The sequence below is a fragment of the Plasmodium falciparum genome, assembly GCF_000002765.6.
Source record: "Plasmodium falciparum 3D7 genome assembly, chromosome: 12".
Lineage (NCBI taxonomy): Eukaryota > Apicomplexa > Aconoidasida > Haemosporida > Plasmodiidae > Plasmodium > Plasmodium falciparum.
This window is the reverse complement of record NC_037284.1, coordinates 1180095-1197500: the sequence shown is the minus strand read 5'-3', so window position 1 is coordinate 1197500 and position 17406 is coordinate 1180095. Positions and strand designations below refer to the sequence as shown.

At 19.4% G+C, this 17406-nt stretch overlaps 3 protein-coding genes across 3 annotated transcripts in view; 2 read left to right on the top strand and 1 right to left on the bottom strand.

The window, feature by feature from the left end:
• PF3D7_1229100 (multidrug resistance-associated protein 2) overlaps positions 1-4613 on the top strand; it is a gene marked incomplete at both ends in the record, with an annotated part of 6327 nt that extends 1714 nt beyond the window's left edge. Inside the window, one exon of the mRNA XM_001350652.1 lies at positions 1-4613. This exon is cut by the window's left edge and continues 1714 nt beyond it. Coding sequence (XP_001350688.1) covers positions 1-4613 — 4613 coding nt within the window.
• Positions 4614-5581: 968 nt separating this feature from the next.
• PF3D7_1229000 (conserved Plasmodium membrane protein, unknown function) lies at positions 5582-11086 on the bottom strand (the record flags this gene model as incomplete). Its single annotated transcript, XM_001350651.1, has 1 exon — positions 5582-11086. The coding sequence occupies one exon, from the start codon at positions 11084-11086 to the stop codon at positions 5582-5584; it is 5505 nt and encodes a 1834-aa protein (XP_001350687.1).
• Positions 11087-12017: 931 nt separating this feature from the next.
• PF3D7_1228900 (conserved Plasmodium protein, unknown function) lies at positions 12018-16831 on the top strand (the record flags this gene model as incomplete). Its single annotated transcript, XM_001350650.3, has 21 exons — positions 12018-12266; positions 12445-12602; positions 12738-12825; positions 12937-12984; positions 13089-13148; positions 13334-13474; positions 13571-13768; positions 13869-13929; positions 14080-14290; positions 14398-14461; positions 14604-14708; positions 14785-14910; positions 15023-15091; positions 15226-15246; positions 15371-15532; positions 15648-15732; positions 15883-15951; positions 16044-16120; positions 16269-16400; positions 16513-16580; positions 16741-16831. 21 exons carry the CDS (start codon positions 12018-12020, stop codon positions 16829-16831), a joined length of 2283 nt encoding a protein of 760 aa, XP_001350686.2.
• Between the last annotated feature and the right edge of the window lie 575 nt (positions 16832-17406).

The following is a 17406-nucleotide window of genomic DNA, read 5'->3' as shown; positions in this document are numbered from 1 at the left end:
TAATAGAAGGTGCTATAAATATTAAGCGTATTAATAAATATATAAACTATTATTTGTTTAACAATGATATGAATGATTATTTTAAGAATTCATTGAACGGTATGAAAAGTAATACGTGTAACTTTCAAAATGGTAACACCAACAATGTGAATGGTTATGTGGATGATTATGTGGATGATTATGTGGATGATTATGTGGATGATTATGTGAATGATTATGTGAATGATTATGTGGATGATTATATGGATCATATGATGGAGTATAATATAAATATCAATAGTAAAAATGGTTGTTCCTCCAAATCAAGAAAGAACAACAAATCATTTTCAAAAGATCATTTTTCAAATCATGAACAAGGGACGATGCAAAGTTTTTACAAATTTTTGGATACACACAAAAATAAAACAAAACAAAAAAGCGATTGTAAAAAAAAATGTAGTAATAATCAATTATCCAAGAGTAACAATAATAATGTTGTAGGTGAAAGTAATAATTCACTATTTCAAGACAGAAAAGGGTGGTATCCAAAAAATAAACATTTTAAAGATAATATAGTGATAAATATGAAGAATTGTTATTTTTCATCGAAAAATAATGATGATTATATATTAAAAAATATAAACTTAACATTAAAAAATAATAGTGTAGTTATTATACTTGGGAATGTGGGTTCAGGAAAAACCATTTTCTTCTATTCATTATTAGGTCAATTTAAATTATCATGTGGTAGTTTTTATTTAAAAAATTATATATATAAGTATATGCCTATTTTATATGTACCACAATTTAATTGGATATCCTTAGGTACTATCAGATCTATGATATTGTTCGGAAATAAGTATGATGAATCTATTTATTATGATGTCATCGTAAAAAGTGAATTATTTCATGATATAATATCCTTTAAGAAAAAGGACATGAGATATATAAGTGATGAACATAGTTTGAGTAAAGGACAAAAAGCTAGGATATGTTTAGCTAGAGCATTGTATCATCATTATATACATATGAAACATATGAATTTATATTATCAGAAAAATGAATTAATAAATGAAAAAATGAAGAAAATATCTTTAAAAAGAGATGATAATCATACTGCACAGAGGTCTAATGATAACACGCCAAATAATAATAACACAGATAATAATAACACGTCAGATAATAATAACACGTCAAATAATAATAACACATCAGATAATAATAACACATCAGATAATAATAACACATCAGATAATAATAACACGTCAAATAATAATAACACAGATAATAATAACACATCAAATAATAAAAATAGTTGTAGTAAAAACCTTACAGAAGAAAGGAATATATCTTATCTTTATCTTTTTGATGATTTGTTCACCTCTCTAGATCCTTGTATATCCAAAGATATCTTTTATAATTTATTTTGTGATAAAGAAAAGATACAACATTTTAAAAAAAACAGTTCATTTATTTTATCCATAAGCGAAATTATATTAAATAGTTTTATTTCAAGTAATTGTATTCTTAACAACATGCAATATGATGTGTTAATATATAAATTAGAAAACAGTACATTACATTATGAGGGCAATTTAGTAGATTATATAAAAAAAAATAATATAGTAGTAAAAGAAGATATCGTTCAAACGAATAAACAATGTGAAAAAAAAAGTTTAACAAATGAACAAGTCAAATCTATGTTAAGTCTTAATGAAGATTGGAACTATATGCACCGTGTAAAAAAAAAAAGCATCACCCAAAAAGAAACTACCAAAAATTATGATAATAATAATGATAACAATAATGATAATAATAATGATAACAATAATGATAACAATAATGATAACAATAATGATAACAATAATGATAACAATAATGATAACAATAATAATAATAACAATAATAATGTTAATGTTAGTAAGGAAATACTCTCATGTGAAATAAAAACTCAAGATCATTATAATAATATTCATTGTAGTAAAACCAATTTTGAGAAACATAATAATAGTATTTATAGTAAGAAAGAAAATGAGACCAGAAAAATACACAGCGGAGATATAAAATACCACAAATTTATGGTTCTTAAACAATTTAAAACAATCTATTCCTTTAAAACCATTTACTCGTTCAATACAGAAGAAACTAATGATGATGAATATAACAAAACTTATTATAGGAAATATACTAAAGTGATCCAGAATTATGATAATCATTGTTTAGAAGGAAAAAAGAAAAGTTTTAGAAATTATAAAAGCATTAATAGTTATAATGAAATATTAATTAAAGAGAATATGAAAGTTTGGGAAGATGATACATATTATGGAAATGATTATATAGATGAATATGAAAAAATAAAAAAGAATGTTTTATCTAAATTAAAATATAATTATTATATATCTTGTGATTATAATAACAGTGATCATTTTGATTTTAATGAAGAATTAAAATTTAAAGGAAATATCAAGTTAGAAACATTTTGGTGGTATTTAAAAAAAATTGGAAGACCTCTAATTATTGTTATTATTATATTTATGTTACTTTCTATATTTACAGATGAAATCAAAAATTTAATATTATTTTTAGCTAGTACTATATTAAAGAGTGGTGATAAGAAAGATGAAGAAATTTTGAATCAACAATTAGTTTATTTAAATTATTTTATTTTATTACCATCAATATCTTTATTAACAACATTAATTTCTTTTATGTTAATAGCACATGGTATTGTTAAATCGGCTATTAAAGTACATACAGAAGTATTGCTTAGTATATTATATGCCCCTATACATGCATTTTATAGTAATAATTTAGGAAATATAATTAATAAATTTATAACAGATGTTAATATATTAGATAATGGAATTATTAAAAGAATTTATAAATCTTTTTATACACTCTTTCGCTTTTTATTTACACTCTTTTTATTAATATATATGGTTAAATATACTATTGTTATATTTCCATTTATTATGTTAATTATATATTTTTTTGTATTTAATAAATATTCGAAAGGATGTAAAGAAGCACAAAGAGGATTTTTAGCATCACATGCACCCTTATGTACAATATATAGTAATACTATTATAGGAAAGGATGTTATCAATTTATATAAAAAAAATAATTATTTCTTAACATTATATAAACAAAAAATATTTGATTTTAGAAATTATACTATATTTAAGTGGTCAATAACTATATGGGCATCTTTATACGTACAATTAATTGTTCTGGCGCTAACCTTCTTTTATATCATATATCCACATTTCTTTTTTAAACACGCAAAACAAGACCATGAAATCAACTATGAAAAAGAAGCTAGTACGATAGGTTATTGTATTACCTTTTCATGTAGCCTTGGTTTTGTTATAAAAAGCTTATTGTATGACTACACCCATGTAGAAAAGGAAATGTGTAGTACACAAAGATTAGAAGAATGCTCCAAGATGATTAAAGACGAAGGTTATTCTGATGATAATATAACTTTGCAAAATAATGACCCTACCCACGAAGATAATAATAATAATAATAATAATAATAATAATGAGCAGGATGCAAATTTATTTAAATCTGTTCCTGGTTCGTATGATCCGAATGATAAAGAAAATATGAGAAAATACAAAACAGAAATTGTTAATAATACAAAAGATATGTATTCTATTATAAATAAGGATGATATGTTAACACATTCAATTAATAATAAGAATAATAAATTAAAAAAATTATATACCAGTCCTCATATAGATATTAATAAAATAAAGTATGGTATCTGTTTCGAAAGAGTATTTGTTAGCTATAAAAAGAAAATTTGTGTTGATAGAAAAAATAATAAATATGAATATGTAAATGAAAAATCATGCTTAAAAAATATCAATATATATGCTTTAAAAAATCAGAAAATTGGTATCGTAGGAAAATCAGGAGCAGGAAAAAGTACTATGATACTATCTATTCTAGGTTTAATAGGTACTACTAGAGGAAGAATTACTATTGAAGGACAAGATATAAAAACCTTAACGTTAGATGAAAGAAAAAATATGATTGGTGTATTACCACAATCATCTTTTGTATTTTTTCATTGGAATATTAGAACATTTATAGATCCATATAAAGATTTTACTGATGATGAAATTGTTGATGCTTTCAAATTAATAGGAATTAATTTAAGTTATGATGATTTAGATAAATATATTTATAAACAACAACGACAACAACAAAAAAAAAAAAATAAAAATACACATAATTTATGGAAAAAAAAAAGTTTTATTGATTTAACGAACTCTATATCTTTATCAGATGAATGTATTAGATATTTATCATTAGTACGTCTTTTTTTAAATAGACATAAATATAAACTCATTTTAATCGATGAAATACCTGTACTTAATTTCTGTTATAATACCAAAAAATTAACCAACTTCTTTACAACAGATATTAAATCTTTTGATTATATTATTAGAACATTCTTTCAAAATACTACAGTCCTCATTATTGCTCATGATGCAAGTACACTCTCATGTTGTGATTTTATTTACGTTATCGCAAAGGGAGAAGTTGTATACAAATGTAGTTATAAAGATGTTAAAACACAAACCGAATTAGCTAACTTGCTTCAAGAAAAACAATTAAATTGATTTTTTATTCCAACAAAAAAATAATAAAAATAATAATAAATTAAAATATATATGATTATTGTATATGATATTATTACATGTATGGAGTGAGTTTATGTATATAATGTGTATATCCAAATTGAACGCCTATATTGGAAAGGGGTATTAATTATTAATATATATATATATATATATATATAATATATATTTATATATACATGTGTATCATTTATACATGTGTATCATTTATACATGTATATCATATATACATGTGTATATTTTCTTATACGAACCCCTCTCCTTTTTTTTCACATTTATATATATTACCAATATTTAAACTTTTAATTAATTTTTTCCCTTTTTTATATATATTTGCAATATGGAATTTTGATTCTTCCTTTTTTAATATTTTAATTTTTTTAATATTTTATATTTTTTTTTAATATTATATTTTTTTAATTTATAATTTTTTTAATTAATAGTTTCTTTTATTATTATTATTATTATTATTCATTATTAAAAAAATCCATTGTGAATATCCCTTTAGTTGTAATTTTTGTGGATTTTCTTCATTTTTTTTTTTTTTTTTTACGTATTCATACTGATTTAAAACAAAACAAAAAATAAAAACTGTCCAATTCATTATAAAATAATAATTATAACTCTTGTTTATAAAAAAGTAAAAGAATAAAATTGAATGATATGAATATAATATATATTTTTTAAAACATTAAAAATTTTGTTCAAGGAAAATACAAAAAAAAATATATATATATATATATATATATATATATATATATATATAGATAATATCACATGTACAAGTTTTTTTTTTTTTTTTTTTTATGAACAATTCAGGTAACTTTTTTAACAAAAAAAAAAAAAAAAAAAAATATATATATATATATAATATCATACACAAAATAGCCATTATTTATTTATTTATTTATTTTAATGCATAAACATTTGCATGAACCATTCATGCATTTTTATGATGAATCCTCCTTATTGAGATATTTATAAGAACATTCCAATATTATCTTAAGTTTATTTTCAAGTTTTGTCATGTGTTTTGAAAATTCATTATCATGTTTTGGCATCTCAGACAAAGTTGTTATAATTGAAGGGATAAAGGATGGAAAGAAATAAAAATATTGTAACATGATGGGTGTTATTGCAATAATAAGTTTGTCTATATAATCCTTTAGACTTACCTTTAGACATTTTGAAAAGAAAGAACACACATTTTCTAAATAATTTGAATTATCCATTAAAACATTATTTGTATTAATAATTAAGTAGAATACAACAATTTGAAAATAAAAAACAGTTTTATCTATAATGTTATATGGCTCTAGAGTATATTCTGTTTTTTTTACATGAACATGTTCATAATATTTTATATTTTCCTCCAAGTTAAAGCTTTCATTAACTATAGCTGTTATGTTATTATTTAAATAATAAAAGATGTTAGCAAAAATAGATGGAGTCATATAAAAACATAAAAAAAAAGCACTCTTGGAATTAAAGCCTGATTCACAAATACTGTTTAACGAATTTATATTAAATGTTTTTACAAATATATCCATCTTTTTTAAGAAAAACTTTAAGTCCTCAAAAATGAAATTTGTTGATTTATTCAACTCAACTGTATTATCGTCTGCTTTTACATTTTTATTATCTACACACTTTTCCTTATTTGGATCTTTGTTAATGGTATAATTTTCTTCCGTTTTATTTTTTTGTATATCTTCTCTCTTCAAATTCATTACAAATTGTGCAACAGCCGTCTCCTGAAGTGAAGTTATATCTTCTACATTTAAAGGAAGAAAATCATCTGGTGATATTTTAGGAGGTATTAAAGACAAATAATTATACAACTTTGTAAATATAAAAGATATTAAATTATCTAGACAATCATAATGAACTAATACTTCACAAAATTTATTAGTACATTTTAAAAAAAAGTTAAGAGGATTCTGAAATATGGAAATATAATAAGAACATGCCTGCTCATCAAATATGTTCTGAATCATTTCAATAAAATTATTTTCAATAAAACATTCATGCATTGGACTATTTAAAAAATATAAATGTATAAATGTATTTATTAATAAACAATTTTTTAATAAACTACTATCAAAAATATTATTCAAATATGTTATTATATCCATATGACATTCTGAAGCATCTAACAAAAAAAATATTTTTTTTATAATATGCTTTCCATATATTATTTGTTCATATAAATTCATTTTTTCGATATTTTTTTTATCTAATTCATGAAAACAATTATTCTCTTCTACATTTTTTTGGGTATCATGGGTAATACATTTATTTTCATATTCATTCGGATATATATTATGTTCCCCTCCATCATTATTATAATATTTAGGATCATCCATATATACATGTTTATAGATATTATCATGCTCTTCTTTATTATCCCCCTGAGGTATGTTTATTTTTACTTTTCCTTTTGAGTTTCTACTTATTTTTTCATTTTTAAAACTTTTTATTAAAGCATCCATTTGGAATGATAATGAAGGAATGTTACAACGGTCATGGAAATGTTCAATCACTATTTCTGGTAACAAATTCTGAACACATTCATAAAACTTTTGAAAAAAAAAACAACTCAAGTGGCTATCCTTAATACAAAAATGAAGAGAAGTTTTCCATGGTAATATATGTAAAAAATATAAATAATTAATTTCTTTAAATCTATAATTATTAGATAAATGTAATTTTGCAATACAATACATTAATAAAGTATAAAAATAACAAATAACTTTGATATTATTATTTTCAAAAAATTTCAAAATAATAAAAATTATATAATTCGAATAATATTCATTGAAATTTTCTTTTTTTTTTTTATCAAGAATAATGTTAAATGAATTTTCTCTTTCGTTTTCCTTATTAGTATCTGTAATAATATATGGTTCAATATTTTGAGAATAATAATTTTTAAAATAATCGAAATTTTCTATATTATGTAATTTAGTACACAACCGTAAATCATCATAATTTATATTATTACACATTATGTAATTATCACTACAATGATTTATGAAATATTTATTCTTATTAATTTTTTCATTACTATTGAAAATTTGTCCTCTCATATTATCATGTTTAATATATGGTGGGATATGAAACATACGTTTATTCTTACATTCAAACATGTACTGTTTGTATTTTTTTTTGTATTTGTAATTATATTTATATGTATTTTTTATATTATATGATTCATCTTCAAAGATATCATGGGATCTTTTTAACGTGTCGTCACTATTTTCATATACATCACACGTTTCACATACTAAGATTTTACAAAACCAAGAATATTTAAAAAATAAAAGAAATGCTTGTATTAATTTATAATTTAAAAAAGAAGGGATATATGTATTGTTTTTATTATTATATTTCTCTACAAATTTTATATAAACATCTATTAAATTGAAAAAAAATGCATATATATAAAACTTCTTATGATATATGTTGATGTCTATATCATCATTAAAATTATAATATATATATGTTGATATATTAAAAATGAGCTCAAATAAATAATATACTATTCTTAAACACATGCTATGAAAATAATCATTGATACTTTTCTTAACGTCATGAATAGGTTTAGATAAATATTTAAATATTTCTTTGAATATATATTTTAAAATATTTAAAGGTAATCTTATTATATATTTTGTTATATTCATAGAACAAAAAGTTAAAATATCTAACATACGATTTTCATTAAATATATATTCTTTGAATATATTATTTCTTAATTCATTTATATTATTAAAAAATATTTCTTTTAGTTTCTGTTTATAATAATACATATAAAAATGTATTGTACCAATATTAATATGTTCATCTTCTGTTACATATGAGAATAATATATCCTCATTAATTTTATTTTGCTCGGTAAGTATAGGAAAAGAATACAAAACAAATTCATAATTAATTTTTAAAAAACTTGATATGGTTAAATAAAAAAGAACATTTTTCTTTTTATACATTAAAAAATTCAATATGTGGAAAAAGTTATTATTTTCAATTAATTTTAATAAATAAACACTCCATATATCATGAATATTAAGAATATTCATATGAATTAAAATAGACACAATGGTCACATAATTACTTTTAATAATATTATTACAAATATTATCTGATAAATAATTTTTATAATAATTAACATCACTATATTCATAATAATTATATTTATATTCTGTTTCTATATATGGAATTGAATCATATTTTATTAAATATTCTTTTTCATTATTTATAATATTATAACAACATATATATATAAATCTTGTTATATAATTTATATGATAAAAGTTAAGCTTTTCTAAATAAAAGGAATCCAATAAATTCTCATTATTTTCTATTGAATGCATTATATTCTTAAGCATATTTTTTCTAAATATATTTTTCTTCTCTTTTCTTTTTTTTTTTTTTTTCTCATTTTCTTCATCCTCTTCACAACTATTTCTAATCTTATTATCATTCAAGTTGTTATTATTAATGTTATCTGTGTCACCTTCTTTACATTTTTTAACAATATTTTTTATCATATCTTTTATTTCAAGAAAGGAGTTGCAATAATTATGGGCATCCATATTTGCATACATATTTGCATACATATTTGCATACATATTTACATTTATATTTGTACTTATATTCTTGTCGCTTTTTTCTAATCCATTTATTGACTCATCATTTATATTTTCATCAACATCATCTTGTTCATTTTTTTTTTTTTTTTTTTCTTCATTTTGCATGAACGAGTCAGGTGATATAACTAGCCATTTTATAAAAACAGCTAAAATGGATTTTAACTTTACATAATTATTACAATTACTTTTATTAATAAAATATAAAACCATATAAATATCAAACATTTCGTTTTGTACATTTTGTATATTTATATGAACCTTTTCATTTTGATTGATTTTGACATTTTCATGATTTACTTCATCGTCTTTATATTTTTCATCGTCTTTATATTTTTCATCGTCTTTATATTTTTCATCGTCTTTATATTTTTCATCGTCTTTATATTTTTCATCTCTTCTATATTTCTCAACGTCTTTATATTTTTCATCTTCTTTATATTTTTCATCTCTTCTATATTTCTCAACGTCTTTATATTTTTCATCTTCTTTATATTTTTCATCTTTATATTTTTCATCTACCTTATATTTTTCATCTTCTTTATGTTGTTCATTGTTTCCATGTTTTCCATTTCGAATTAATTCTTTAATTTGCTGAATGTCCAAATTAAAAACAGAATTACAGTTATGAAATAAATCTTGTAGAGATAAATATACATAGAATGAAAATTCAAATAAATTATTTTCCTGATGATACGATAAATAATTACACTCAAAATTGTTTGAACAAGTTTGCCTTAACTGTTCATGTAAAAATGAGAAAACAATATTTACAAAATTCGTTATAGTATTTTTATCACATATATTTAACAAAAATCTTCTTAAGCATTTAAAATTATTAATTATATGATTATTTTTGTTTTTAATATATTTTACAAATTTCCATTCAATTAATACATGTTGATGATTGATTATATTTTTTTTTATTTTCTTAAACGTTTTATAAATCATATAATAGAAAAAGAGAATATTTTTATATTTGTCATAAATATTATATAAAAAATAAAGCATATATTGTAAAAAGGATTTATTAATATCTATATTACACAAATTTAATTTATCTATAATCAAATTACATATGTAAGTATTATATATAAGGGGATGAATAATATTAAACAATATTTCAAATTCATAATTATGATTGAAAATTATTAAATTTGTTGAAAACGTCTCAAATTTTTTACTACTAATGGAAGTATTATTATATATTATATGTGTATTTTTTAATATAACAAATTCATTGTTTTCATAAGAATTTATATAATCAACACGTTTTGTGTTATCCTTATTTTGACAAATTTCATTTTGTTCTTGTATCTTATTATTAATTTCATCACTTATAAGATATTTATACGTTTGTTCGTTTGTTAAAAAATCATCTGCATGGTATTCTATAACTCGGAAAAATTGCATTAAAAAAATGTTCACAATCTTATTAATGTTTGTATTATTTTCGTTTTTATCTATTTCGTTATATATATATATATATTTTTTTTTTTTTTCTTTTTCTTTTTCTTTTTCTTTTTCCTTTTCATATGGACAGGTATTTATTTCGTTTGATAATACATTTAATAAAAACTCACAAACATACCGAAAATTAACAAAGGAAAATTCCTTGTATTTGTCAAAATAATTATTCTCATTAATTAAGCGTTTCCATATTTTAAGTACATATTTGTTTTTTCCTTTGTACAAATTGTTATACCTTAAAAAACAGAAAAAAAAATTTTGCAACTTTTTTAATTTTACATTTTTATCTATATATTTGAATTTCCTTTTTTCAATCAATTCTATTATATCCATTAAAACATTCCTTGTATTTAATATAATAAAGTATGTAAGTTAATATAAATAAATAAATAAATAAATATATATATATATATATATATATATATATATATATATATATAGAGTAATTGTCACAATAAGTATTCTTTTTATATAATAACATATAAAATATAAGTATATATTTATATATTCTTATATATAGTATTATATAGTTACATATTTAATTCTTCATAAGTAAAAACTAAAACAATTATATTATAAGAATTATACAAAACATCAGATAACATAATATAAAATAATTAATAAAAAAAAATAATAATTATTATAATATTTCTATTTATAAAAAAATATATTTTTTAACTTTATATAAAATTAAGAAAATGCATACTACTTATGGTACTTTCATATATAAAATATTATATATATATTACATATATATATATATATATATATATATATATATAAATATATAAGAACAATATAATATTAGTTCTTCCTTATATTGCCTACCTATATAAAAATATATAGAAAAAAAAAAATATATATATATATTATTATATATATATATATATATAATATGTAAAATAAATATTAGTTTATATTAAAATTATTTTAAAGTAAATATTATATTATATATATATATATATATATATATATATATTTTTACTTTTGAATATAAGCTAAAAATATGCAGTCTTTAAAAATGTGAGAAAAAAGAAAGGATGAACATTTTTTTTTAGAGAGAGCCCCAAATAAAAACATTAAATGAATAACGATAAACAGTATGTACATATATATATACATACATATATATATTATAAATATTAATACTTTATATTTATGAAATGTTTATGTAAAAATTGCACATATTTGTTATTTTATAATGCCGTGAAAAAAAAATAGAGAAGAAAAGAAAAGAAAAGAAAAGAAAAGAAGGAAAAAAAAAATGTTGAATGTAATTAATAACCACATCATAAAATACAATAACCTACACAAGTTGAGAAAAGCATTTTTTTATAGTCGAGTAGTTATAAATAATTTTGAGATAAAAAATAATGAAAACGTGTTATTAAATAATGTTCAGATAATAAAAGATGAACAATTATTGTTGAATAATTGTGTAAACTTTTTAACAAACTTTGAAAAATTCGCTATCATATGTTGTGCCTGTACTGATCCTAAGAATAAAGTTCAAGTAGAAACAAAAAAAATAAAAAATAAAAAAAAAAAAAATAAATAAAAAAAAAATAAATAAATAAAAAAAAAATAAATAAATAAAAAAAAAATAAATAAATATGGAAAATACATGTTTATACGTTGGTGTTTATATATATATATATATACATGTATATAATTTTTTTTTATTTTTATAGTTGAAGAAATCTATATGGTTTTCAAGCATAGGACTCGAACTTAATGATTTTTTGAATTATTTAAACAAAGACAACCAGGAACTAAAAAATGAAAAAATCAAAATTTTTGAAGATATTATAAAATTACAGTGTCCAGTAATACTCAAGGATAAAAACACGTAATGGAAACATAAATAAATATATATATATATATATATATATATATATATATATATATATATATATGTATTCATATTATATTATTATTAATTACTCTTTATTTTTCTTATTTTTTTTTTTTTTTTTTTTCTTAGTGTTTTAATCGAAGCTGCCATTTCTCCAAAAAAAATTGTTAATTCTTCAAAACGAATGAGACACTTTTTCAACATCTCAGAAATTATTGTAAAAATATAAAAGAATAAATATATGTATACAGTGATATATATATATTTATACATTATTGTGTATATCTCCTTAATATTATATTTTTTTTTTTTTTTTTTTCCGCTTTAGACGTGTAGATCGTGCTCTCAAAAAAATAAGTGCAAACGTTTTCTACAAGTAGAAGAAAAAAAAAAAAAAAAAAAAAAAAAAAAAAAAAAAAAACATATATATATATATATATATATTTATTTATTTATTTTATTATTTTGTTAATGCTTCAGAAATATGCCGGTGAGCCCGATTTCTCAGACTTCACAAGATTAATGATTGGATTTTACAACGTATAAAAAATAAAAAATAATTTATTTTTATGCCTATATGTCTATATATATATCAATCTATCATATGAACAATATATTTTATATTTATACAAACGTGTATGCATAACCAAAAAGAACAAAATAAATACACACATATATATATATATATATATATATATATATATATATATATATATTTTTTTTAGATTTGTAAGGTTTATATAAAGAGGAAAGAAAGTGACAGAAAAGAATTAAGAAATACAATTGAGAAGGTGAATTATTTTCACTATGCTCTAATGTATATGTATAATTATTTACTTAAACATAAACATTTTAACTACACAAATGTAATAAATAAAAAATTAAATATTATATATATATATAATACATAATTATATATAGACACATATATATATATATATATATATATATTTTTTTCAAAGGTTGAGGAAGGAAATAAAAAGTCCATTTTAAAACACTTGAAAGAAAAAAGAAGACAAACAAATTTAATAAAAATAAAAGGAGAACAAGAAAAAGTTTTAAATATCCCAAAGGAGTTCTCAGATTTAATTATACCTACGAAAAAAGCTAATATGAAAAGAAAACAGAAAAATGTTTTTGAAAAAATTCAAAAATATAGGGTAAAATGAAAATATATATATATGTACATATATATTTATATATATCAAAATAATTTATTTATATATTATCATTTTGTTTTATTTTTTTTTTTTTGTGTAGAAAAAATCGGATATATCTGAGGATGAGGAGAAATTCATTTGGGTAGAGGAAGAAGATGATGGTATAAAAAAAAATTCTTTTTCTTTTTTCTTTTTTTACAATTATAAAAATAAAAAAAATATATATATATATATAAAGTGTGTTTTATATTATATGTGATATTCCTTATGTGATTTTATTTTATTTTATTTTATTTTATTTTTTTTCTTAGGCGACAAAGAAACAGACAGAAATTGCATTAAAATTGAGGATCCATCATATAATATAAATAACAATGTTTTAAATAATAATAGTGAATGCCATAATCTTATAGTAATAAATAATTCCGTAGATGAACTTCCTTCATTCCGGTTTCTATATTTAATGAAAACCGGAGATAACAATATTACGAATTATAATATAATATACAACAAATATACCAAGTAAAAAAAAAAAAAAAAAAAAAAAAAAATATAAAAATATAAAAATATAAAAATATATATTTTATAATGTTCGCTTAATTATATATTATGTAAATATTCATTCTCAGGATGATGGAGAAAAAAGTATATGTAAATTTGGATGACCAATATATTGATGAAGATATAATAAAAGTAATAAAAAAAATATATAATATAAAATATAAACATATATATATATATATTTATGTATGTATGTATGTATATTTTATTTATTCCAAATATTTAATGATAAATACTGTAAATAATTTATTTAATTATTTCTTTTATTTTATAGACCGAAAATATGCTTTTTAAAATCCCAGAGGCAATTGGGGGTTATACATTTATAAATTACATTGAGAATGTACCAAATAATTATATATTCCCTATAAACAAAAATGTAAAAAATAAATAAATAAATAAATATATATATATATATATATACATATCTATGTGTTTTATTTTTTTTGTTATAGTTGTATGAAGGTATACATGTTTACAAGAAGGAAGAAATAAATATATCGCACCTATGGAGAAATCTACATAAAGAATATTTGAAGATTCGTAAAGTGAATTTTTTTAACACCTTTAATATAAAAAATGTAAGAAAATAAAATAATATAATATAATAAAATAAAATACAATAAAAATAAAATATGAGTCTATATACCTACATATGTATCATTTCCTTTTTTTTTTTTTTTTTTTGTGTAGAGTTTAAATCTGTTGAGGCATAAAAAAAATAAAAATTCTCATGATCAACAAAACGAGGAAAAGAACGACGTAATTTAAAAAAAAAAAAAAAAAAAAAAAAAAAAAAAAAAACATATATATGTATATATATATATATAATGAAAGTTCATTTATGACATATACATACATATATATTATTTATATATATATATTTTTTTTTTTAGGACATTATTGAGCTCAAAGATGTAAGAAAAATAATCAATATAAAAAGGGGATTTACTAATATATGAAGAAATGTAGATATAAATTTATTTATATATATATATATATATATATATATATATATATATTTTTTTTTTTTCATTGTAGGAGTTGACCAGCTTTGAAGAATATATATACAACCAAAAGAAAGAAAAAAACAAGCAAAGTAAAAAGGATAAGTATAAGAAATTACAAGAATGTGTGTCAACATATAATTCCTTTCATGATAAAATAAAAGACGATGAAGATGAACGATTTGAGTATTTTAAGGTACATGACAAAAACATATATATATACATATATATATATATATATATATATATATATATGTGGGTGATATTATATTTGGTGTATATTTCCTTTTCTTTTTCTTTTTTTTTTTCAGAAATTAAAAAATCAGAATGAACGTTGTGAAGAAAATGTAGAATTAAAAGATCAAATTAATAGTGTTTATAATAATATGGATATTGGTATTATTTAAATATTGTAAAACGATAAATATTTGTTATTATGAAAATTATACCACGTGATAATTCTCACTATATAAATAAAAAAAAAAAAAAAAATATATATATATATATATATATATATTATTACATATTTATGTTTTATATTTGTAGAAGACGAAGAAGGTCGTTCTTATAAGCACACATATAACATAAGAAGAAAATTAAACGAAGAACAAAACGGTAAGCACATAAATCATTATTCACATAAAAGTTATAAATTTTATAACCTTTATTATTTTATTTTTTTTTTTTTTTGTTATTTTTTTTTAAAGATGCTAAATCAGTTACTGTAGATGACATTCAAAAGGAAAAAAAAAGTCTTATTGAAAATCATAAAAAAGAATTAAGGGTAAAAAAAAAAAAAAATACATACATACATTATATATATATATATATATATATATATATACATATATATATTTTTTTTTTATATCCCTAATAATGTAAAATTTTTTTTTCATACATATGTTGTATTTATTTACATTTTTATATTACAGGAACGTTCTTTTTATATTTGTAAAAACATAAAATTCCCAGAGTTAACAAACAATGAGGGAGCTAGCAAAATAAAAAACAGGAATAAATATTTGAAGGATGAACTTGAGAAATATATAAGACCTCCCAAGGGGGTACGTGAATATTACACACATATAAATAATATATAAAGATTATATAAATAAAATATGTGTACATTATATGTATATATATATATATATTTTTTTTTCTTTTTTTTTTTTGAAGGATAAGAAGACAAACATATCGTATGAATTAAAAGAAGACACTATAAAGGCTCATTCATTACATAAGGGGTAAAAAATATAAAATACAAAAATAACAAACAATTAATGTATATATATATATATATATATATATATATATGTATACATATGTATACATTTATTTTTACTTTTTATACATAACATATATAAAAACAATGTTTCCTTTTTTTTTCTTTTGAATTTTTTGTAGAGCTGATAGCTTAAAACATTTTATAAAAAAGGAAAAGAAAAAATCTTACAAAAAAAAAAAAAAAAAAAACATGAGTGAAGAACATATATGAGCATTTTTTTTCTTCATAAAATATAGTGTGCAATAGAAATATATAAAGCAAACTACATAACATATTTGTAATATAAAAACAAATATATATTATACATACATATATATATGTATATATATATATATATATATATATATATATATATATTTAATATTTTTTTATTTATTGTACTTTAAAAAAAATTAAATATATAATTTTGTGGTGTGCAAATTGGAAAAAGAAAAAAAATAATAAAAATAAAAATAAAAATATATGAAATAACAAATAAATATTTATATTCCATAAATATCTTCTATTTTTTTTTTTTTTTTTTTTTTCTTTTTTTTCTTTTGTATCCTTTTAATTAAATAAAAAATTTATGGTAAAGGAACGAAAGAAAGAAACATTTAAGAATAAAATATGAACGACATATATTAAAAAAATTGAACTATCTATTTTTCAAGATCATAAAATTTTTCGAGACGCTAAAAATAAAAAAAAATAAATATAAAAAATAAAATTAAATAAATATTATATATTTATATATATAATATAATTAAACAATAGGATAATGAATAAAAAAAATATTCCATAAT